This window comes from Garra rufa, chromosome 8, assembly GCF_049309525.1.
Source record: "Garra rufa chromosome 8, GarRuf1.0, whole genome shotgun sequence".
In the NCBI taxonomy this organism is placed as follows: Eukaryota; Metazoa; Chordata; class Actinopteri; order Cypriniformes; family Cyprinidae; genus Garra; species Garra rufa.
The window spans coordinates 33,563,204-33,587,016 of NC_133368.1; the positions used below are offsets into that span (position 1 = coordinate 33,563,204).

The window sequence follows — 23,813 nt, forward strand, 5'->3', positions numbered from 1 at the left end:
TCTGCTTACCAAGCCTGCATTAATTTGATCCAAATTTAATTTATTCCTTTGATCAAAGCTGAATTTTCAGCATCATTACTCGTCTACAGTATCACATGATCCTTCAGAAATCATTCTAGTATGCTGATAAACATTATTTAATTTTTAGATTTTTCAGGATTCTTTGATGAATAGAAAGATATTATTTAGCAAGGATGATTTAAATTGATCAAAAGTGATAATAAAGACATTCATAATGTTACAAACTATTTCTGTTTCAGATAAATGCTGTTTATCTGAACTTTCTATTCATCAAAGAAACCTGAAAAAAAATGTACTCCACTGTTTTTAGCATTATAATAATTTCAGCAACATCATAATAATAGTTTTTGAGCAGAAAATCAAATTATTAGAATGATTTCTGAAGGATCATGTGACTGCAGTAATGATGCTAAAAATTAAGGTTTGATCACAGCAATAAATTACATTTTAAAATATATTCAAAAAGAAAACAGTTATTTTAAATAATAAAAATGGTTCAAAAGTGTATTGTTTTTGCTGTACTTTGGACCAAATGAATGCAGGCTTAGTGAGCAGAAGAGACCTTCTTTAAAAACATTTAAAATCTTACTGTTCAAAAGCTTTGTCTGGTAGTGTAAATAAAATAAAATCATACAGTAAAAATGTGTTTGTGTTGTGTTAAATTTTAGTAGTTTTGAGTCAAAGTTGACAAGCTCTCTGATGAGAAACGGCAGAATGGGATTCAGGCTGATGCTTGTTGTTTGCACCCTCTTTCCAGAAGTCCATCTGATCTGTGACTGTCAATGCATTTGCTGCCACAAAGGTTGACTGTCTGAACAAACCTGCAAGCACAAGAAAAACAGTGTTTAAAGAATTTGCCTCAACTGTCAAACTTGGTGCTGTATGCATTTTTAAAAAAAATGATATACTACATACGAACGCAGTAGTAAGAAAAAAAACTGAAGAAACTTTTTCTTGAAATTTTTTATAAAGAATTTTATGAATGGGTCAGTAAGTCACTGATTCTAGGTGTTTAAAAAAGGTAAATTCATTCAGTAATGAAACACTGCTGTGTGCAGAGATGCACAACATGGCTTTGTTAAGAACCGTTTTTACTAAATGGAGCAAAAAGACAATATTTTCTTCTTGATTTAAAGGAGAACTCCGGTGTGATTTTGACCTAAAGTGTATTGAATCATGATACCGACTGTAAACGTACCTTGCATATCTCATCTCGTCTTGTCCACTGCAGTCCGAAATCTGGGGTCAGTTATCCGATGCTCACAACAGGTTGTCAATGAGAGTCAATAGGGCATCGAAGAAGCCATGTAAATAAATCACTGTTTTACGCCATTTACGAGGCACAAAGTAGCTCCACACTTCATCGGTAGACTTCCAAGGGCCCTGACATTTAAAACGAGACATTGAGAACTCAGAAAAAGCACCGGGAGTTTATTTTACGAGAAGATTTATACACACAGTAACTGCAAGAAGTTTAGCGGCCGCCGCCATCTTAAATTTAGTCACGATAAGTCGAGTGTCGAGCACGAAGGAAACTACAACCTGATAAGTTGATAACCTGATAAATTCCTTGGTGCTCGACACTCGACTTATCGTGACTAAATTTAAGATGGCGGCGGCCGGATTTTTTCTTGCAGGAACTGTCTGTATAAATCTTCTCGTAAATAAACTACCGGTGCTTTTTCTGAGTTCTCAATGTCTCGTTTTAAATGTCAGGGCCCTTGGAAGTCTACCAATGAAGTGTGGAGCTACTTTGTGCCTCGTAAATGGCGTAAAACAGTGATTTATTTACATGGCTTCTTCGATGCCCTATTGACTCTCATTGACAACCTGTTGTGAGCATCGGATAACTGACCCCAGATTTCGGACTGCAGTGGACAAGACGAGATGAGATATGCAAGGTACGTTTACAGTCGGTATCATGATTCAATACACTTTAGGTCAAAATCACACCGGAGTTCTCCTTTAAATCACTTAATATTACATTCTTGTTTATTGAATTTTGTTGCCCTGACACTTAGTAAAGTCTGCCACAGACCATGCTAAATGCTAACCAATCTGTTCATATAAACATTCTAAACAGGTGTGTGTTTCCTAGAAAGTCTGTGCATATAATAGGCCTACTATGATTAAAAATCTATATTTGTTGCTTTACAGTAACAATAATCTAAATTGACAGACAGTAAGATTGCTATTATGAATTTAAAGGTTACAGTAAGTTAAAGATACCTGAAGCAGCTGCATTTTGCTGTTTAAATGCTGGTTTAATAGAAATAATTTTAATGCGCATGCAAACTCAATCTTGATGGTAATAAAAAACATTCCCAGGAAATAAATACCTTACAAATGTGTACTTTAAATACAATATAACTTGCTTAGGATAAAAGCATCTGAAAAATGCATGAATGTAAATGCAATGTAAAACAAAATATGTTTTAGGTTACCTTATTCTGCATGTCTGTAAAATGGACAGCTGGCTGTATGATGATTCTGCCCTTGATGGTCAGCATCCAGTTAGTGCTTGGAGAAATCTCCTGTAACAGACAGTGTCACAACACCCTTTTAGTGTTACTATAGTTTATGATCAGAAAAGACAACTACTGTACAGTAATACAATTTACATTTTTAATAAAATAAACATTTATAATATTTATTAGCAAAACTTGCTATATTAATATATTGCTAGCTCGTTACTCTCTTTAAAAAGTTAACCTGTTCTGCAAGTCAGTGGAGAACAGCAGCCTGTGGCTAATTTAGTAACGTTAACATTAACTTAGTTAAATTGATGAAAGGGGAAGCTCACCTGTTGTTTGCACCGCGACGACGGCAATCACCAGAAAATACTCTAATACACCTCCGATGCAGACGACATGACCACGAGACCACAAACTTGAAAATAAAACACAAAAGATGCAGTTAACCGCGGTGTTCAGTTTTACCTCAGTGTTTCATGTTAGCGCGCTGTTTATGTCAAGTCTGTCACTGAAGGGACCGTCTATAAAGTTACATACGACATTCACACACACATTTCTTAAACATCATTTGAAGAGAATTACCTTGCTAGCTATAAAGAGGCAGCGTTGAAAAGATATTATGCTGCTCTGTGACTAACGTTAAGTTTGTCAACTTCGGCTTACTGACATTATTAGCTTACCAGTTCAGGTTATCGTCGATACTATGGCAGTCATTCACAGAAGAAGATCCAAAATACACCTCCGCGCTCCGACGTTACAGACGACATCCAGACCAGAAACTTGAAAATAACAAACAAAAGAAGGGCTTGAAAATACAGTTTAAAATCTCCACAGAAACAGTGGTGTTGCTTAACGCACTTTACCTCAGTATTTCACCTCAGTTTGCTGTTAAGCTTGAGTAAGGGCTCGTCAGACGAACTAACTTGCATTAAAGGGCAGCCGAATATACAAACGTGTTTCTCAGTTTAAATAAAGTTTATTTCGACTAATATAGGTCACCTTAATTTACTCACCAGTCCATGTTTTCACCGTTATGGCGGCGCCCCGGCCGTCAGTCAGAAAAAAAAGGCTACCGACATGAAAAACACGATGAATATTGTTAGTTTGCTGTTAACAAGTGAAAACAAATTAAAATTGTTCAGTTTTTCATAAAACAGAAATAATATACTAACCTTTTTGTCGAGTTATTGATGCAACATTTCTCTTTTGTCCTTTTTACCGCCACTTCCTCTCAACAGGAGAAAAAAAAATCTCCCTTGCCATTGGTCAATTTTTCGCGGGCAAGTTTACTACTGTAAACGGATTTACAGTAGTGGAGAATTACAGTAGTGATCATATATTTTCCCATAATCCTTTGCAGTTTACAGTAAAATACTGTATATACATTTTACAGTATCTTACTGTAGATATTACAGTAAAATACTGTTCAAATTACAAAAATCGGTTACAGTGTAGGAGAAATAGTCAGAATTCCTAGCTTATATCTTGTCATTCTGACTTTTTTTCTTAGAATTGCAAGTTTATTTCTTGCAATTTTGTATTTAAAGAGAAAAACAGTCTGAACTGCGAGAAACAAAGTCCACATTGTGAGACAAAAAGCTGCAATTACCTTTTTTAAAATGTTTTTTTTATTCTCTCAGTGAAAACAGGGTTTTATAAAATAAGACTATGATTTGGCATGAAGGCGTTGAATTCAAAGATACTTTGTTCTGCATTACTACATACAATCTGAATCAACACATGACACATTTTGAACATATGAAGCATTATGCAAAAATTCAAATGAGTCATTTAAACTGAGTAATAACCCTCCAAGTGGGAGCATGTTGTAATTACCGGCAGATTTGAAAGAAATATGTGTATCATGGATAAATGCAAACTCATTGGCTTCTATAAAAAGTATTACATAACCTAGCTTGGCACATTAGGCGCATGGACAGTGGATATTTAATTATCCACTGAAGATATTAGTCACCGTTCAAAACTCTTCAAAATGTCCTACGCAGAGTGAGCCATCCTTAACACAGTCTCAAAGAAAAAAAATTCAATTCATTGCAAAACAAAAGCAAGTGTGAGAGTGCTTCAGAGAGTCATATCACAAACTATTTCAATAGAGACATTATATTTCCTCATGCTCACCTGGCGGAGAATGAAGCTGGTCGACGTTGTACTGCCGTCGGATCTCTTAAGTCGGCTGCGCCGTGAGTAGGTGCCTCTGTTCACCTGCGGCAAAAGAGCAAGCTATTAATCTATTTCTCTTCTACCGGCAGAACAGGGAAACATTCATACACACACATACACCCACATATCCCACCACAACACAGTCAGAGGGGTCTCAGTGGGGTCTGTTAGCTACAGAACTGTCAAGAGTCAAATGAAATGACAACGATTAATCACTTGCATTAATCATTGCTGTTTTGCATGAAACCTACAGCAGACATAAAGATCTTTGAACTATCCTTGGTGTTACGTGACTAAAAGCTTGACAGATACGGAGGGTCTTATTGAAACAGATGTCAAAGCGAATCACCACGAGGAAGCTGAACTCGGCAGAGCCACATAGACATCAATGCAATGTGTTGAGCAGGCGAAACTGCCCTTCAGTATGGCTGGCCGCAATGCAGTCCTACATCGAACCCCTTCTGAGTAGATCACGCGGTTAAAATGTTCAGCGGGGTGAGCCGTACGGATGTTTTCAGTAGTTTCTTGTGCAAGAAACTGTGGAACGTATATGTTACGGCCATCTGGATAAAAGAAGCACTGATGCTTACAAACTGGGTCAGGTCATGCGTACTTTAGAGGGAAATCAATGAGAACATGAATTATTTAGCAGCCTAATTAAAGACCAATAGATCAAACTGACATCCATTAATCTTTACCACGTTCGGGTTTGGTTTTAATGATCCTTTTAATTGTATAACCAGCCTGTGTAAAGGAATAGTTCATCCCAAAATGAAAATGTTCTGTACATTTACTCACCAATGTGACCTTGCTTATGCAAAACACAAAAGAAGGTGACAGAATGGTGACTCAAGTCACCATTTACTTAAAATGCAATGAAAGTCAATGGTGACTGAGGCTGTCAGTCCATAGCCTCTTTTTTCACAGACCAAAATAAAAGTCATTTGAGTTTGCAACATCATGAAGGTGAGCAAATGATACAAAAAAAAATTCTCAGGTGCACTGTCTCTTTAAGCTTATTCCACATCAAACATTGGTTTAAAAAACAAAACAGGAATTTTACTGAAATTACCAATTTCTTGACTAATTATCACATTTTTAGACATGTACAATGTTATTCCTTCATGTACCTGAGATAACCATTCAAATACAGTAGTACATGAAAATTAGCAACAATAAATGTAATAGCATCACGTTATCAATCATAAGTTAATGGAAAAATTACAAGGATATTTAGAGGTTTGTATTATAAGTGGAAAAACTCAAACACAAGCACGAGATAACATTTTTGGTGCAGATTCACATCACATCTCTATCGAAATATATATTGTATATTGTATATATATATATATATATTTTTTTTTTACAACTTGTATTAAGTACATAAATTCAAAGATAATGTTTGCTTGATAATTCAGTACAGATAATCAAAGTATGACAAGTTTTACACATATGAATCAGGCGAATATTATATATTCAGTCATTTCCTGTGATTAAAACCCTTCAAGTGGGAGTATTTTGTCATGTTGGCAGATATGAAGGAAATATGTGTATTGTGAATAAATTCGAAGTCGTTGGATTCTATCAACACTAGCGTGTGTTTGGTGCAGATTCCCATCGCATTATCACCTTCTCCCGCGTCCCTACCTGAAAAATCGGCTTCTGAACCCCGTCGCCTATCCCGTGTCGGGTGTAGATGTGCCGGGACATTTCTGCGAGTTCATCGGTCCACGGTGGTGGCTGCCTTTCGGTCCCGGTCCACTGGCTCGGCGGAGGAGGATACTGAACTGTTTGCTCCAGTTTCGCTGTGGTGTCCGCGGTCCGAAGACGAGGCTTGTGTGCGCTTTCGGTGACTGATGCAGTCTGCGTTGTGCAGCTGTAGTGTAGATGCAGCGCTAGCGGTCACCACTAGAGCAGCATCATGAGCTACTGTACTGTGTACTAGCTGCTCAACAGAGGTCGTCAGAAAGATATTATGTATTAATCAGTGTTGGCAAGATTCCCAAAAAAGAGCTAAAAGCAGAAGCTACACTTTAAAGTAGTTTTTTAACTACATGGGATGCAAATTTAAGTTACTTTATATTTTTTATAAACATGAACTATTAAAAACATTTGTGTTTGTTCTTAACATTTCCTGTCAGGTAGGTGAAATATTAGGCTATCTGAATTAATTTACCACCTATTAACTTTAGTTTGTAAAAATATTGCACCCTTTCCTGACCCTTTCCTAAGCCCTTCTCTATAGATTTAGCAGCTTCCACACGTTTTTTTCTGTGGTTTAGATAGACTAAATTAGCAGAATAACATATTCAGCAATACATTAACCTGCAATCTATGCTGTTGTTTACATCTGAGTATAGCCAATATGGCCGTGCATCCTGGCTATTCTTTAAATAAGATGAATTATTCATTTTTAAAAACCGCTCAAATACTAGTAATGTCATTTACGAATTACGATTTACTAAAATGTTTCAAACTAGTTGATTGTACCCATGGTATTATGACTACAGTTGAAGTAAAAAAAAAATTACATACACCTTGAAGAATCTGCTAAATGTTAATTATTTTACCAAAATAAGAGAGGGATCATACAAAATGCATGTTATTTTTTATTTAATACTTTTTATTTCACATGAAAGAAGTTTCCATATAGTCCACAAGAGAAAAAAAGTTGAATTTATATTTATATGATTTATAAAAATCTTCCTGTTCAAAAGTTTACATAAATCTGATTCTTAATACTGTGTTTTTACCTGAATATCCACGGTTGTTTTATTATTATTATTTTGTTTAGTGATAGTTGTTCATGAGTCCCTTGTTTGTCCTGAACAGTTAAACTATCCACTGTTCTTCAGAAAAATCCTTCAGGTCCCACAAATTCTGTGGTTTTTCAGCATTTTTGTGTATTTGAACCCTTTCCAACAATGACGATCCATCTTTTCACGCTGAGGACAACTAATAGACTCATATGCAATTATTACAGAAGGAAAAACCATGCATTAAGAGCCAGGGGTGTAAACTTTTGAACAGAATGAAGATCTGTACATTTTTCTTATTTTGCCCAAATATCATATTATTTTTCATTTAGTACTGCCCTTCAGAAGCTACAGAAGATACTTACATGTTTCCCAGAAGACAAAATAAGTTTAATTTACCCTGATCTGTAAATTCAAAAAGTTTTCACCCATGGTAAAATGATTAACATTTTGAAGATTCTGCAAAGTGTATGTAAAGTTTTGACTTCAACTATGTAATAGCAAGAGGTGAAGGTGATGAAAACAATCAATTTCTATCACTTGTTAATTGTAGTTGCAAAACCAAAATCATACTTTAATACCTTTCCTGATGTTCTGATACTCAATACGTAAAAGAGAATACTCTGAAATGAACGCTGTAATGTGTGAATCATTTTAATAATGACAATAATAATTTATCTCAGTGGCCTCCTAGGTATAGATTCATCAGAATATCAGATGAAAAGCATGAGAATATCTGTAGGGCATGTCTTTTGTAACTGTTGTGTGCTGCATCCACAAAGAGCTGATAAGGAAATGCTAAATTGCAGGGGGATTTATATATAATACACAGCTGTAGCTGCTTTTCCAACAGATTCTATGAAGATTCACCCATGAGGATGATAATTAGTAGCATATCAGCTGTGTAAGAAGATTTTGACAAAACATAACCAGGCAGTATGTATAATAGAAATTAATAATTAACATTCAGCATCTCCAAATCAAATGAGAATAGATTAGTTTAGGATGCTGGGAAAGTAACAGAAAAGCAAATTTTGAAACACAGGTAGTTTTTATTTTCTGAAGACTATAAGAGTTCACTGTGTTACAAAAGGAATTTGAAAAATGAGCAGGCAGGATACAAAGAAATCTTGATGTTACAAAACATGGAGTCCATGAGTACAATACAGATTTCCCTCTAAATCTCTTAAAACGTACAGGTTTACAAATATACAGCAGCTTTTGAAATAAAGTCTTTTGAATTGGTTTCTATGTTTATTCCGTCTCGTGAAAGAACAAGGCATCTGGTGGTAAATAAATGTTTATAAAGTTAAGGTGCAATACAGACAAAGCCAGATATTCAACATCTAATATACAATATCTTTTTTTGAGCAGTTTATGAAAAAAAATAAAGACAATTTTATATTTTTACTACATCAATCCCATTTTAACAAGAAAGAAAGCCGTCTATATGTTAAAGGTATAATTTCCCCATTTCAGTTAAGAAGAAATAGGTGGTTATTTTAGAAAAAGCACATATCTTCACATACATAAGAAGCAAAAACAACAATTAATTCATCATTTCCAGCTGAGGAGTCATAGACCAGAAGAAAATTACATTGTATGCAATTTTACATGCCTTAAATTAAGTCGAACAACAGCAAACACCCACAACGCAAACACAAGCGGTACTTGCATATTATAAATATCATTATACAGTGAAACATATGGATTGACCATAAAGGGATTGCATTTGTGACCACTGTCAGTTCTAAAGCACAGTTTGCAAAGGACTTTATGATTATTACGTGTAGCCTGTTAGCCAGCTGCCCCTACTAAATCGGTCCCGTAATTTTGGAATCACTAATAGCAGGATGAACCTAGAACTGCCAGTTTGATTGTAGGAGTTTATACAAGTGCTCTGTGTATTGGCACATAAATTCATTCCAGATTTGGTGATCCGTGTATAATCTTCTTCATACAATCATCCTCTCTATAACACATAAAAACCCACATTTGCTTTGAAAGGCAAGAAATGAAAGTTTCGGGTCAGTTAACCCAGAAATAAATGAAAATGGCAACAATAATCAGAAGAATTGTCTCTTAGAATGAGAAACAGTATGCATGTGTGTGCATTTTACCATTTAATCTTAAATCCTCTGAAAACATCGGAAAACACAAAGAATATGCTGGTGATTATCATATGTTGACAAAAATGATGTTTATGGTTAGTGTAACTCATTCCATCAACTCTGAATACCTGCCCTCAACTGTTTTATGGGTTAGTAAGTGGGAGAGAAAATGAAGTGCTTGCTTTCTTTCCAAGTGGATTACGTCTTTGTCCTGTGAAGACAAATGTCAGCGAATCTGTGCATACCCCTTGACATCAACAGAGACGTGAGAGAAAAATACTCCCAACCTCATTTCACCATTTGGAATTTGCATTGGATATTAATGGCTGTGGAGTCAGACCTTTTCGTACAGCCTTACAGAAGGGGTTGCTGGTAGAAGGCTGCTTGTTGCTGCTGAGGTGCAGGTTGGGCTGGAGCTGACATCGGATAGGAGGTTGGAGGCAGACCGGGAGTAGGGTTCTGATAGGCTGACATGTCCATAGCCATGCCCATCTGTGGTGGGTACGGGGCTCCGGGAGCTTGGTTTGCGTATGGTGCATTCATGGGGGCGCTAAAAAAAAATGAAACAATTTGAAGTTATTTAGGGCAAGTTTTCACAACATCACTATCAGAATGATCCATTTCAAACAAAAGTTTCTATGTTGACAAATATAACACCCGGGATCATATGCCGATTCCTAAAATAGCTCACTTTGCTCTCTCTCACAAATTATGATGGGCCTTTTGAATTTTTAAGATGAAGAAGCACTGTATTATCCCTTAATCACCAGAAAACTGACACAGACAAGATTTCTATCTTCCTCTGAACCAGGACACAAGTATCCGTTCAATTCTTAGCTGATTTTCACATCTATAAAGGAATTGGAAGATTTTTTAATGTCTAATCCTGATTTAAAAATTAGAATATTTCTAGTACATTAATCACGATTCTAGTACATCGATGACATCTTTTAAAGCTAGATGCTTTATGTTTGTAAGAAACAAATCAATCAAAACATTTTTTTTTAAACTAAAACCATTGCTTCCAGGTAGTCCTCTATCCATAATATTGCTTTCTACATTGGAAAGGTTGCCTTGTCTGAATCGGGAGAGAAATATGCACAGATCAAACACTGTTTACAAGCAAAAACCAGTCCAAGATGGTTCTAAACTAATAGATTTTTTGATGTGAGAGGATTACAGGGTATGGACTTTTTCACTGGAGGTTGTGTTATTAAAGATTAAAAGAGAAGTTCACTTCCAGAACAAAAATTTACAGATGATGTTCTTATTCCCTTGTCATCCAAGATGTTCATGTCTTTCTTCCCTCAGTCGTAAAGAAATTAATTTTCTTAAAATTAAAGTAAAGTAAAACATTTCAGGATTTTTCTCCATATAGTGGCAGGCCTGATAGTGGAAAAAATTCCTGAGCCTGAACTTTTTTTTCCCTTGCCCCCGAGGTGAGTGGGGTGGAGGTACTATGTATGCGACGCACTTTTACACATAACTTGTTGGTTCAGTTCAGTCAGATAAAGGTTTTTCACAAAAAAAGCTTATAGATTGGCATTTCAGCCTTTATCCCATTAAAATGAATAAATCAAGTATATAATGCATAACATTTATTTAAAACAATGTCCTAATTGTTTAGATTTTTAGAAAGCACATTAACTTCTTTCACATTTACAACTCTGTGTTTGCATAAAAAACATTGGTCGAGATTTGCAATAATCTGACCAAAAACAGCTAAAAATTTGGACGTGCAAATTAATTCTATGTCACGAGGGGGCGCTTTAGGAGCGCTGAAATATTACGGTTTCCCTAAGAATGGCTGAAAGCAAAGCAGCATTAAAGCTGTTTTATCAGTCATGAAATGAAAATGCCAACGACACGTTTCTGAGGACAGTCGGTTCCCTTCAGATACATTCATATAAAGACAACAGTGCCGCGTTTTGACTTTGAAACGTGCAGTGAGCATATTTATTCAATGAAATCATTGCCTCTTAAAGTTTAATCCAGCTCTATCGCGATTCTCTCGTCTTTCCGTCCCCAACTGTAAGACCTCTTAAAATAATTAATCCTCTTCTTTTACTATTTAAAATATTTACCACTTTTTATGGCCTTAAATTTGATACAACTAAATTGAGGAGTTTTAAGGACCCCATGAGCCCTCTACTTCAGGATAGCCCGTCGGGCAGCCGGTCAAATAATGTTGGTAGCCCGACTGGAAAACCCAATAGCTCCGGGACGTCGGGCTAGCGATTTTGCGAGCCCTGTAAATATGCCTTTATCGAAATCCTTAATGTCTTCCCCTGGCTTCATAAACATAGCCATGACTTACGGTTTGAGTTGCCAGTAGGAGACAATTGTACAGTATGGGAGCTAAAAACACCTTCGTGCATGGAGCATTGCCTTAACCTGTATCAATCTATTTGACAAAGACACAAGACCCGCCCCTTCCCTACTTCTGATTGGCTCATCGGCTAGAATGTGACTTGTTTGAGTCGTTGAGCGTTAAAGCTGCTCTCTGACCTGCACATCTCAGATTTAGAGAAATGACAGAGCAATATCCGCGAACCTGATTTTTTTTTTTCCCCGCAGCCACAGTACGCCGGAAATCCGGCGTGGTGCCGGAACGCTATCACCCCTGTAGTGGACTTCTATGGTGCCCCGAGTTTGAACTTCCAAAATGCAGTTTAAATGCAGCTTCAAACTAAATGTGGTTGTAAATGATCCCAGCTACATAAGACTGTTTTTTCTTGGTTGGGATCATAGACGGCCACTTTTGGGATCATTTGAAGCTGCATTTAAACTACATTTTGGAAATTCAAACTCGGGGCACCATAGAAGTCCACTGTATGGAGAAAAATCCTGTAATGTTTTCCTCAGAAAAAAAACTCTTTACGACTGCAGAGAGAAAGACATGAACATCTTGGAGGACACAGGGGTGAGTACATTATCTGTAAATTCTTGTTATGGAAGTGTACTTATCCTTTAAGGACTTTTTGACCAAAAGTGATGGTTTATAGGTAAAACATCTTAATGACAGATTTGTTTATTACAAACACACAGGTTCTCACTTCACAAAATGTTAACTGATGGACTGGAATCGTGATTACTTGTGGATTATTGTGATGTTTTTATCAGCTGTTTGGATTCTCATTTTGACGGCACCCATTCACTGCAAAGGATCTATTGGTGAGCAAGTGATATAATGCTACATTTCTACATTTCTCTTTTGATGAAACTTATCTTGGATGGGCCATTTTCATTTTTGGGTGAACTATTAGTTTAAACAAAGATTTAATGATATCAAAATCTCAAGATACGATAATATCACAATAGTCCACAATGCAATATTATTGTGATATTTAATAAAAAGGACAAACAAAGACTAAAAAAAATTTGATCATTTAACCCATTCATTTGAACAACTAACCCATGTCCTTAGCTGAAAAAAACACTTTAAAGGGGACTCAACCCTCTTTTTAATTTGTGGTATACTGTCTCAGTCTAAACTACATTGATGCAGGTGTTTTAGGAAGCCAAACAAATTAGAGGTATAATACTTTGTGTATATTTTTGGTCTTTAAACTACAGTAGGGAAATTACAATACTTCTTTTTTAATTCCTACACTTCCAAGAGATATTTTAAATTTGGACTGCAGTAACGTTACCCATTTAAACCACTAGTTGTCAGCAATTCAGACTGCACTTTTAAGCTTTTATTTTGATGGAAACGGCAATAGAGCTTTTATTTTGACAGAAAATTCCAAGTAAGTGAAAACAGGCTTAAAAAAAAAAAATTCACATTTGACTATAAATTTAGTGAAATGCTTTAATCATCTGCTGTTAAAATAAAGCATAACTGGTGCCCGTTGCGTCCCCAAACGTGAGTTGATCTCAGAGCACATGTAATAAACGAGTTCACTGTATTCACTGTGAACTGATCCGTTGTGAGGCACGGAAAACACCAGACCACGAGCTGATCGCCTGAACAAAGTACAGCGAAAACAGATTTGATGGAGGGATAAAGCCATATTGTGAATTTAGTTAATTTGACAGATACTTCTCTGAAGCATAATGGCCCAAAACAACTTTAAAGACATGTTTGGTTAGAATGAGGTTTTTAAAATTTAAATACATTTTAAAAACTACACTTTTTGCCTGGAAGGCTTATCGTTTCATTTCATCATGTGACCATGATAATATCGAGACAGTTTTGCTATCATGATACCATGAATTTGATAATACTGTTACATCCCTAGTCAAGTAGTGAAGATGGAGAAGGGGAGCTCCTATGCATTTGCATTCAAGCACAGATGCTCTCTGTGCTGTCAAAGTCCCACTTCTGACACTTATCAGCCAAACACAAACGTATTGTCCAATAACGATAATAAAAATAAAAAAGGCCAAAAACTGCACATACAGAAATATCCAAATAGATGCAGACAGGGCCAAAGTTGCCGCAAAATTAGAGGGAGACAAGCAGGACGCCTTAGATGTTTGCCTAACCTGATGTACGGAGGTTGTGCAGGCTGGCTGGTGGGCACTGAATTGACTGAAGGAGGAAGGGAGCAGAGAGGGCCAGCTTGGTCCGTAAGACCATATCCCTGTGGAACACCAGTTGACATGTAGGCTCCAGATGGCTGATAACCCTAAAAGAGACAAAAACAAACAAACAATACATTTAAAGAGTCTGAATCATGCACAACAGAAGTGTTCACAAAATTCACAATTTAGATGGCAATGCCAACCTGCATAGTCGGGTAAGTGCCTTGGTGACTCTGCATTTTGGAGTATGCATTGTAAAGTGGAGCCTCATTCATAAGCTGGTTATACAGTTCCACAGCCTCCAGCACCTTCACGTTCAGCTCGGACCACTCTGAGTGCTTTCTGCAGAAATGAGAGAGACAGAGATTTTTCCTGCAAAGACTGAAAAAAAACAATAGAATAGCCAACCTATTCTGGGTAAGTTCAGATTTTTTGAACAAACCTGTCAATCTCTTGTAGTTTCTCATCAATCATTGGGTTCATCTTTTCACAAGCATCTAAATGAACAGAACAAGATTAACACTGGAATTGGGTCGAACATCATTTACTCAGTGGAACAGTCAGATTCAATGATCTTGTGTACAATAGAAATGTGTAAACAGGATAAAATAGACTGTGATGATGCATTTCCACAGTTGTTAACATAGTAAATTATTTTCAGCTTAAAGAAATGTTATTATACATTTTTAACACCATACTTGCATTTTATTACATTGGCAGTAAATTTCAGGAAACTAGTTTATGCTGCTGTGTAGGTGTTAACCCATCAGAAAGTGAGAAATGCTACTGTGTTTTTTTAAGTTGCTATTGAAGCAAATGGGAATGCAAAAATTCTAATTCATATTTCATCACTATAAAAGTTTATCCAATTATCAAAAATTCGGTTTTTCAGAAGCCTGGGAACATGTATTCTGGAGAACAATGTAATGACGTGACCTAAAATTACTTATGCCATATTTTGTTTGTACGCCTCATCCTTACACATAAATGTTAAACAAAAGCTCAAGAAGGGTCTTCCTGGTACCTTCTAATGTGGCCAGTTCTGGGCCATCAGGTGAGGCATCTGCAGGGTCTGTGTTCTGGAGCAGGTAGAGAGTTTTGTCCATCTTCTCCTGTAGAGAACAGAGTCAACGATCAACATAAGATTAGAGAACTTCACCAAGAGCCTGTTGATCATATCAATTACACTCCTCCAGATGGTGGAGATGGAGATTTGGCACTTACCTCATCTATATACACAGGCTCAGGCTCTGCTTTGACTTCAACTATGGGTTCCTCTGGGGCTACTGTCTTCTCTACATACATAACTACAGGAAAAGAATTCAAGAGATCTGTATGTGCAACCCGAATAGAAAAAATGCATTATTCCTGCCCAGAAATCTAGGTCATAAAGTGTATTACCAGGGTCTGGTTCAGCATTCAGGTTGGTGGTGACAAAGTTTGATGGGAAGAGGCCGACTCCTCGATGATTCTCCCCTTTCCACCAATTTGGATCACTGTTGGATAACAGTAACAATATTTTACAATGGACAACTGATATGGATAAAGAGAAATTTAAAGATAGCTAAAACAAATAGAAAATAAAAAATTTTAAATAAAAAAAAAATATTCAAAACTGATTAAAATACTGTCCTTGAACAATCAGTTTACCTGTCGTCAAGGATGATCACAAGCTCTCCAGACTTAAAAGTGAGCTCATTGTCTTCAGCCGCTTCAAAGTCATAGAGGGCACGCACTTTACGGGACTCTTTCCCTCCGTTGGTGTTGTAGGGTGGATCGGCTATCATGGTGAGGGGTCGTGTCTCTGCCTGCTGTTTCTGCTCCTGTAAGGACAGCTCAATGGCTGCGCAGAGAAAAATACAAACACTCATTTTCTGGGTAAAGCCATGTACTACAGCTTGATTCCACAGTTATGGTGATTTTTTTTTATGATGCTCTGGCAGAGCCTCAACATCACTTGTCAGGTAGGACTAAACAAACCATAATAACAAAAAAAAAAAAAAAAAAAAAATGAAAGTATGTTAGCATAAAGAATCTTCCTCACCTTTGGCCAGATCATCATCAGCAGTAGCTTTGCTGGTGACAGGAGTGCTGTTGGGCTTTGTGCTGGAGCTCTGCAAATAGAGATCACATTATAGTTGACTTGGAAAAAAGTCATTTTATATACAGTTGAAATCAAAAGTTTACATACACCTTGCAGAATCTGCAAAATGTTAATTATTTTACCAAAATAATAGGGATCATACAAAAGGCATGTTATTTTTTTTAAATTTAGTACCGACCTGAATAAGATATTTCATTTAAAAGGGATTTACATATAGTCCACAAGAAAAAATAATAGTTGAATTTACAAAAATTACCCTGTTCAAAAGTTTACATACACTTGATTCGTAATATTGTGTTGTTACCTGAATGATCCACAGCTGTGTTTTTTTTGGTTAGTGATAGTTGTTCATGAGTCTCTTGTTTGTCCTGAACAGTTAAACTGCCAGCTGTTCTTCAGAAAAATCCTTCAGGTCCCACAAATTCTTTTCAGCATTTGTGTGTATTTGAACGCTTTCCAACAATGACTGTTTGATTTTGAGATCCATCTTTTCACACTGAGGAACTCATATACAACTATTACACAAGGTTCAAATGTTCACTGATGCATCAGAAGGAAAAACAATGCGTTAAGAGCTGGGTTGAAAACTTTTAGAATTTGAAGATCAGGGTAATTTAACTTATTTTGTCTTCTGGGAAACATGCAAGTATCTTCTGTAGCTTCTGATGGGCAGTACTAAATGAAAAAAATATGGTATTTGATATTTAGGCAAAATAAGAAAAATGTACACATCTTTATTCTGTCCAAATGTTTACACCAATGGTTCTCAATGCATCATGTTTCCTTCTGGAGCATTAGTGAGGGTTTGAACCTTCTGTAAAAGTTGCATGAGTCCCAAAGTTGTCCTCAGTGTGAAAAGATGGATTTCAAAATCATACAGTCATTGTTGAAAAGGGTTCAAATACACAAAAATGCTGAAAAACCAAATAATTTGTAGGACCTGGATGATTGTTCAGGTAACAACACAATATTAAGAATCAAGCGTGTGTATACTTTTAAACTTTTACTTTTTTTACTTTAAAAAAAGGGCCATTTTTATAAATTCAACTATTATTTTCTCTTGTGGACTATATGTAAATGTCTCTTATGTTTAATATCTTATCCAGGTAAGTAATACATAAAAAATACCATGCATCTTGTATGATCCTTCTTATTTTTTTTACAATAATTAACATTTTGCAAAGTTAAAACTTTTGATTTCAACTGTATATAGAGCACAGCAATTGCTATATGAACACAGATCTATAATGCCATCTATAGGTGTACTAGAGTAAATACTCGAGAAAGAAAAAACTGATACCAAACAGTTAACCAATGACTCAGCTCCACAAACCATTTACATAAGTAGGCTTTTGATAACATGTATATGGCGACCTTTGCATGACACAATAAATTCTTGTGACCTATTTATGTAGTCGGTACTCATTAACAGCTACAGAACGGTTTACACGATCTAACAATAAATGAAGGAAAAGGAGAACAAAGAAGAATTGACATCTCATGGGCCATGAGGACAGTATGGCAAATATGTGACAGGAAATTCCATTCTGTCTGCTTGATTTTTCTTGTCTCAATTTTACACACATGCTTTAGCATTCCAGATGCACTCAGCTGATTTATACGCCTCTAACCTAAATAGCTAAAGTGTTAGCAGATATGTCATGTGAGAGACAGTGGTCATGTTTAGTCACATGATTGATTCATAATCTATCTCCCATACAGACGTAACTGACGATTGGTTATTAACTATGGCCATTTATGGTATACTTTTATCATTTTATTATGCATCTAAAAAAAACAGCTTTTTTCAAAGATTGACCCAACAAAACAGTAAAAATAAAGAATCAAATAAAATAAACATAAAAAGCTTGCAATTGCTTATACACTGACATTAAAAGGTTCAAGAGTTCGAATAAGAGAGAGTGTTTTATATTATTAACAGTAATATTGTTAAATATTATTACAGTTTAAGACTGTTTCTATTTTACTGCATTTGAAAAGTCAATCAACACTTATACTACATAATCTTTTGTTAAAACCGTGATAATTTTTTTCAGGATTCTTTGATGAATAGTTGAAAATAGTTGATGAAAGTTCAAAAGAACAGCATTTATTTCAAAAAGAAAATGTTTATCAATATAAATGTGTCTTTTAATTAAATTAATAAATAAATGAATAAAAATATTAATTTCCTTCCAAAAAAACCCCCAAAATACAAATATGTATGATATACTAGTTATTATATATGACCCTGGACCACAAAACAATTCATAAGGGTCAATTTTTTATTAAAGTCTCTGAATAAAAAGGCTTTCCATTGAAGTATGGTTTGTTAGGATAGGTCGATATTTGGCCGAGATTGACTATTTGAAAATCTGGAATCTGAGGGTGCAAAGAAATAAAATATTGAGAAAATTGGATTTAAAGCTGTGCAAATGAAGTTCTTAGGGATGCATGCATATTACTAATCAAAAATTAAGTTTTTATATATTTACAGTAGGAAATTTACAAAACATCTTTGTGGAACATGATCTTTACTTAATATCCTAATGATTTTTGCCATAAAATAAACATCAATAATTTTGACCCATACAATGTATTTCTGGCTATTGCTACAAATATACCTGTGCTACCTAAGACTGGTTTTGTGGTTCAGGGTCACATATATTAGTTAATAAATTTAATCACCTACACTAAACATACTGTACACATACAAAAATATTTTCCTCCATTTTAAAATGCAAACATTTGACAATATCAGTCTTAGAAACTTTAAAAGAACATTGCAATGACCTACACTGCAGACATGGCATGACAACAGGGTGACACAGATCCATCTGTCACAGATTTCTGTGACCTACCAGTACAGGAAATACAAACAGAATAACTAATGAACTGTGCAAAATTAGAATGTAAAAGTCTCTATAAAAGTAAGCCTAGCCAAAAAACAGGGTCATACATCTAGGCCAAATACTAGGGGTGGCTGTCTGTTCATCAGCATTTGTGTTTATGGACAGCTGGCATTTCACAGTGAGATCCCACAGGATCATGTTATTAGTTGATAATAGAAATACCTGGGGGTTTGCAGTGGGAAAGGACACTCCGTCGTCTTTGAGGGACTTGATGGTGGCACTGATGAGACTCAGTTGTGGGTCTTTCTGGAAATCTTCGGCCCACTCCACCATCAGGGCTTTGAGTTTCTCAGCAACTTTTGGGTGAACCTGAGGAGAACAGAATTAGGATTTGTAGACATTATTAACAGACAAGCAAGTTTATTATACTCTGAAACAAAAAAAAATGCCTTTATGTATGCAATGCCACTATAATTTATAGAGTGAACGGAAGTTCCTTACCCTGCTCAACACACTGCGAACTTCACTGGCAAACTCCCGTGAGCAGATTTCTAGGTGAAAGATTTTTCCACTGTTTGAAACACAGGCACCCAGGAGCTAGACAGGGAAAATACAGCAATATTTGTGAGCCTGGACCACAAACCCAGTCTTAAGTAGCATGGGTATATTTGTAGCAATAGCCAACAATACATTGTATGGGTCAAAATGATCGATTTTTCTAATATGCCAAAAATAATCAGGATATTAGATGATGTTCTTTGAAGATATTTAGTAAATTTCCTACCGTAAATATATCAAAACTTACTTTTTGATTAGTAATATGCATTGCTAAGAACTTCATTTGGACGACTTTATATGTGGTTTTATGCCATATATATATAGCAATATTTAAATTTTTGGGACTCTCAGATTCTAGATTTTCAAATAGTTGTATCTCAGCCAAATATTGTCCTGTCCTAACAAACTATACATCAATGGAAGCTTATTTATTCAGCTTTCAGATTATGTATAAATCTCAATTAAAAAAAATCCTTTTGACTGGTTTTGTGGTCCAGTGTCACATTTGAGCAACCATTATTTGCATAAAACCTGTTTCCTGTTATCTGAAAATGCTGTATATGTATCTTTTTAAATGATTGATTCAGACTGATTTGCCAATGTGTGAACAAGTTAAGTAAAATCTATATTCATTTCTATATTCAACACTTTCCAGATTTGTATAACAATAAGAACAATGTTCTATACAAACAGTGATTGCACACTTGTTACATTTCTATAAGCGTTTATCCTTCAAATGTTTGTAAATGAAGTGCGACATCATAATAAAGATGAGTAATAATTATAATAAACATCTACCCACTTTATTATCTTGTAATGCCCATGTAATACACTTTTGTAAAGATACAGCCAGATGAGAAAATTTTTGAATATATCTAAAAATAGAGTGAGATATCTATGCAGGCTCAGATGTTGGGTGAGACAGAGTGGGAGCCCACAGAGAGCCTGTCATTTCCAGATGCTACCCGAGTTTATTCTATCCCAGTGCAGTCACTACACACAAGCCATACATAGGTTAACTTCCCCAAGAACACAGACACTGACAACTAATATTGTTTACTAAACTGTAGGTGCAACTCTGTTTGACACGTTTACAATGGGAACTGAAGACATAGAGCTTACCGTTAATGCTTGCATTGCTACATGAGGGACCTTGTGGTTCACACGCTTCATGATTGACCTGAGACAATCCTTTGCACTATGACAGAAAAAAAAATTAAAATGACAAAGAGGGACACAAAAATATTTATATTAAGGAAAGATGCACTATTTTGTGTCTATATACACTACCATTCAAAAGTTTTTGAACAGCAAGGCAATGTATTTTATTCCTGTGATTTCAAATCAGAATTTTTAGCATCATTACTTCAACACTTTTATTTAGCAAGGATGCTTTAAATTGATCAAAAGTGATGATAAAGACTTTTATAATGTTATAAAAGATTTACTGTTCTTCTAAAGTTTCATCAAAAAAGATTCTACTCAGCTTTCAACATAATAATACAATTTTTGAGCAGCAAACCAGAATATTAGAATGATTTCTGAAGGATCACGTGACTGGAGTAATAATGCTAAAAATTCAGCTTTGAAATCACAGGAATAAATTACATTTTAAAATATACTGAAATAGAAAACAGTTGTTTTAAATAGTAAAAAAAAAAAATTCACAATTTTACTGTTTTTGCTGTACTTTGGATCAAATAAATGCGGGCTTGGTGAGCAGAAGTGATATCTTTAAAAACATTAAACAAAATCTTACTGTTCAAAAGCTTTTGACTGGTAGTGTACCGTTTTTGACATAAAAGAAAATAGAATACAATAAATATCAAACCGAATGTATCTATATAAGAGGAAAAACAATACATACAAGCAACAATAATATTACTAATTGTTACTAGAATAAACATTTTAAAAATGTTATTTAAATCTTGTGTATGTTGATATATGTGCTCACCCATTGGGAGTTGTCCCGACCCGGTCACAGATATCCATAATGAGGCCCCAGTCCTCCGACGTGTTCGTTTCACTAGTTGCTTTCTCTGAAAATGTGAATGAATGAGCACTTGAACAAATTCAAATGAGACTCTCAAAGCAATTTTCTCTTATTACAGAACCATATCATAACTGGAAATGATAAATTAAGTCAAAATTTGAATGTAAAAGGTCATAAAACATGCAATACGCAATATTATAATAATACAAACAAGTGTGAATATAATCAGATTTAAACCATATGTATTAAAAAGAATTAATTTTTAAATATGCATTAAGGATCAGCCTTATGTGCATCCCGTTAAACAGACAAAGTAGCCTGTTTTGCCAGTTATTTAGCATATCCAGCTTGTCTCAACAGGCACAACGACCATTTCTATGACAATCCACTAGACTGGTACAGATTATTTTAACCCTCCTTCAGGAATAAAACAACTGGGCGCATTTGAATGACTAACTCTTAATGACGACAGGGAAATCTGCATTGCGACATCCAGCTTGAAATAAAATGAGCAATGCTCAAGTGCTTCAAACTCTTCAACAGAGCAACATACAGTGTCACAAGTTCATACACACTATACACAAGAAAACTGATGTACATGCCATTGTTTGTTACTTTTGATAAATGAACTCCCATTACTCTTTCAGTCAGCCATTCATGCTTACTGCAAATAGGTTAAAATATTTATTTTTTTATTGTGGAAACTTTTAAAGCAGAGCATTTTAATTATATAAATATTATATTAGGAAGGTAATATTCTATTCCCTCTTAAATGTATGTTTTCACATTTAAATATCACAGCATATATGTGGCCCTCGACCACAAAACCAGTCTTAAGTAGCACAGGTATATTTGTACCAATAGCCAAAAATACATTGTATGGGTCAAAATGATATATATTTTTTTCTTTTATGACAAAAATCACTAGTATATTAAGTAAAGATCATGTTCCATTAAGATATTTTGTAAATTTCATACCACAGATTTATCAAAACTTAATTTTTGACTAGTAATATGTATTTCTAGGAACTTAATTTGTACAACTTTAAAGGCGATTTTCGATTTTTTTGCACCCTCATATTACAGATTTTCAAATAGTTGTATCTTATCTAACAAACCACACATCAATGAAAAGCGTATTTATTCAGCTTTGATGTATACATTTCAGTTAATTAAAAAAAAAAAAGTACCTTTATGACTGGTTTTGTGTTCCAGGGTCACATATAGGAAATGTCTTCAAATGTTTAAATTGACATACTAAACATTTTACTAAAACGAGCTTTGTACTTAATCCCAAACAACTCAAAAGATCTTATCTGACAGATAGTATTTAAACTGAATATTGAAATTTGTTCGGTGTTTGTTTAATATTGTTCAGAGTTCATCTAAAAAGTTCCAAAAATGTAGAACAATGTTACAAGTACGTTGACAGTTCAGCTAATTACGTTTGACAGCTTTAATAGTTAAATCCCGCTTTATAAGTTATACAAGGAATCCGAATAATAGAGGAAATAAACAAAACAAACAGCAAAGACCTTAAGCATATGACAGCGAGCAGTGCGCTGGATCGGCCCTGTTAACTGACTGACTTGTCAATATCACACCACTTCGACAAAAACAACACGGTCAAACTCACCCACATCCTGATCGAACGGGTTTTGGCCAAATAAAGGCATTTTGCCACCTTTTCCTATGTATTAAATGTTAAACTCAAGCGTATTATCTACGTAGATCGACGATTTATCGTTCTCTCATCCATTAAATTGCGTTCACTTCCACCAGTTGCTCTTCCGTAAACTTAGTTGGCGAACGCAATGCCTGTCAGAAATCGCATACGTGTCACAACAGTCAAACGAGATCTAGATTTATACGTTATATTTAGAGTTTATATAAATGCTACAAAAAACTAAAGACGTTATTTAAATTATTCGTTTGTATGCATTTACATTTCCAACAGGCATGTATGTTGAGTCCTTTTAAAGACCAGTGCGTTCTGAGGTTTTGAGTACAAGACCCGCACTGCCATCTAGCGACTGGAATGGGTGTTTCTAAAATTTCTGTAACACAAAATTCAATCTAAATATGCTAATATATTAATATATTAATTAGTTTTAATAAAAAAAGTTTTGTTGTTATTTTGAAACGTCCGTGAATAAGCGAATCTAAACGATAACAGAGTCAGAGTTACCAGACAAAACATCCTCGCCAGGGGGCGCTCCATTCATAAGCACCT

General features: G+C 35.2%; 2 protein-coding genes and 1 long non-coding RNA gene across 3 annotated transcripts in view; all 3 read right to left on the minus strand.

Moving 5' to 3' along the window:
- The window catches only part of cacnb4a (calcium channel, voltage-dependent, beta 4a subunit), a 44,559-nt gene extending 38,173 nt beyond the window's left edge, over positions 1-6,386 (minus strand). Inside the window, exons 1-2 of the mRNA XM_073845380.1 lie at positions 6,324-6,386; positions 4,635-4,718 (exon numbers count right to left, since the gene is read on the minus strand). Of these exons, the coding sequence (XP_073701481.1) occupies positions 4,635-4,718; positions 6,324-6,386 (147 nt within the window). The remainder of the gene's footprint in view (positions 1-4,634; positions 4,719-6,323) is intronic.
- LOC141340344 (uncharacterized) lies at positions 127-2,862 on the minus strand. Its single transcript, XR_012356566.1, has 3 exons — positions 2,825-2,862; positions 2,466-2,555; positions 127-842 (listed from the first exon to the last, which is right to left on the minus strand). It is a non-coding gene; the product is annotated as an uncharacterized lncRNA (long non-coding RNA).
- Positions 6,387-8,464: 2,078 nt separating the features above from the next.
- On the minus strand, positions 8,465-23,383 carry stam2 (signal transducing adaptor molecule (SH3 domain and ITAM motif) 2). The gene is made up of 14 exons (XM_073845598.1): positions 23,217-23,383; positions 21,542-21,626; positions 20,710-20,785; positions 19,531-19,626; positions 19,252-19,398; positions 16,118-16,187; positions 15,724-15,916; positions 15,475-15,569; positions 15,298-15,380; positions 15,098-15,185; positions 14,516-14,570; positions 14,277-14,415; positions 14,035-14,177; positions 8,465-10,093 (listed from the first exon to the last, which is right to left on the minus strand). Exons 1-14 carry the CDS (start codon positions 23,254-23,256, stop codon positions 9,898-9,900), a joined length of 1,506 nt encoding a protein of 501 aa, XP_073701699.1. The 5' UTR covers positions 23,257-23,383; the 3' UTR covers positions 8,465-9,897.
- Positions 23,384-23,813: the final 430 nt, after the last annotated feature.

What these genes read in the sequence shown, in the direction of transcription:
- stam2 (XM_073845598.1), bottom strand. Translation starts at nt 23,256, where the DNA reads ATGCCTTTATTTGGCCAAAACCCGTTCGATCAGGATGTGG. An exon ending in GTCGGGACAACTCCCAATGG is followed by an intron (nt 20,786 to 21,541) that starts GTGAGCACATAT and finishes TTTCTGTCATAG; the next exon opens with TGCAAAGGATTGTCTCAGGT. An exon ending in GCACTTACCCGACTATGCAG is followed by an intron (nt 14,178 to 14,276) that starts GTTGGCATTGCC and finishes TGTCTCTTTTAG; the next exon opens with GGTTATCAGCCATCTGGAGC.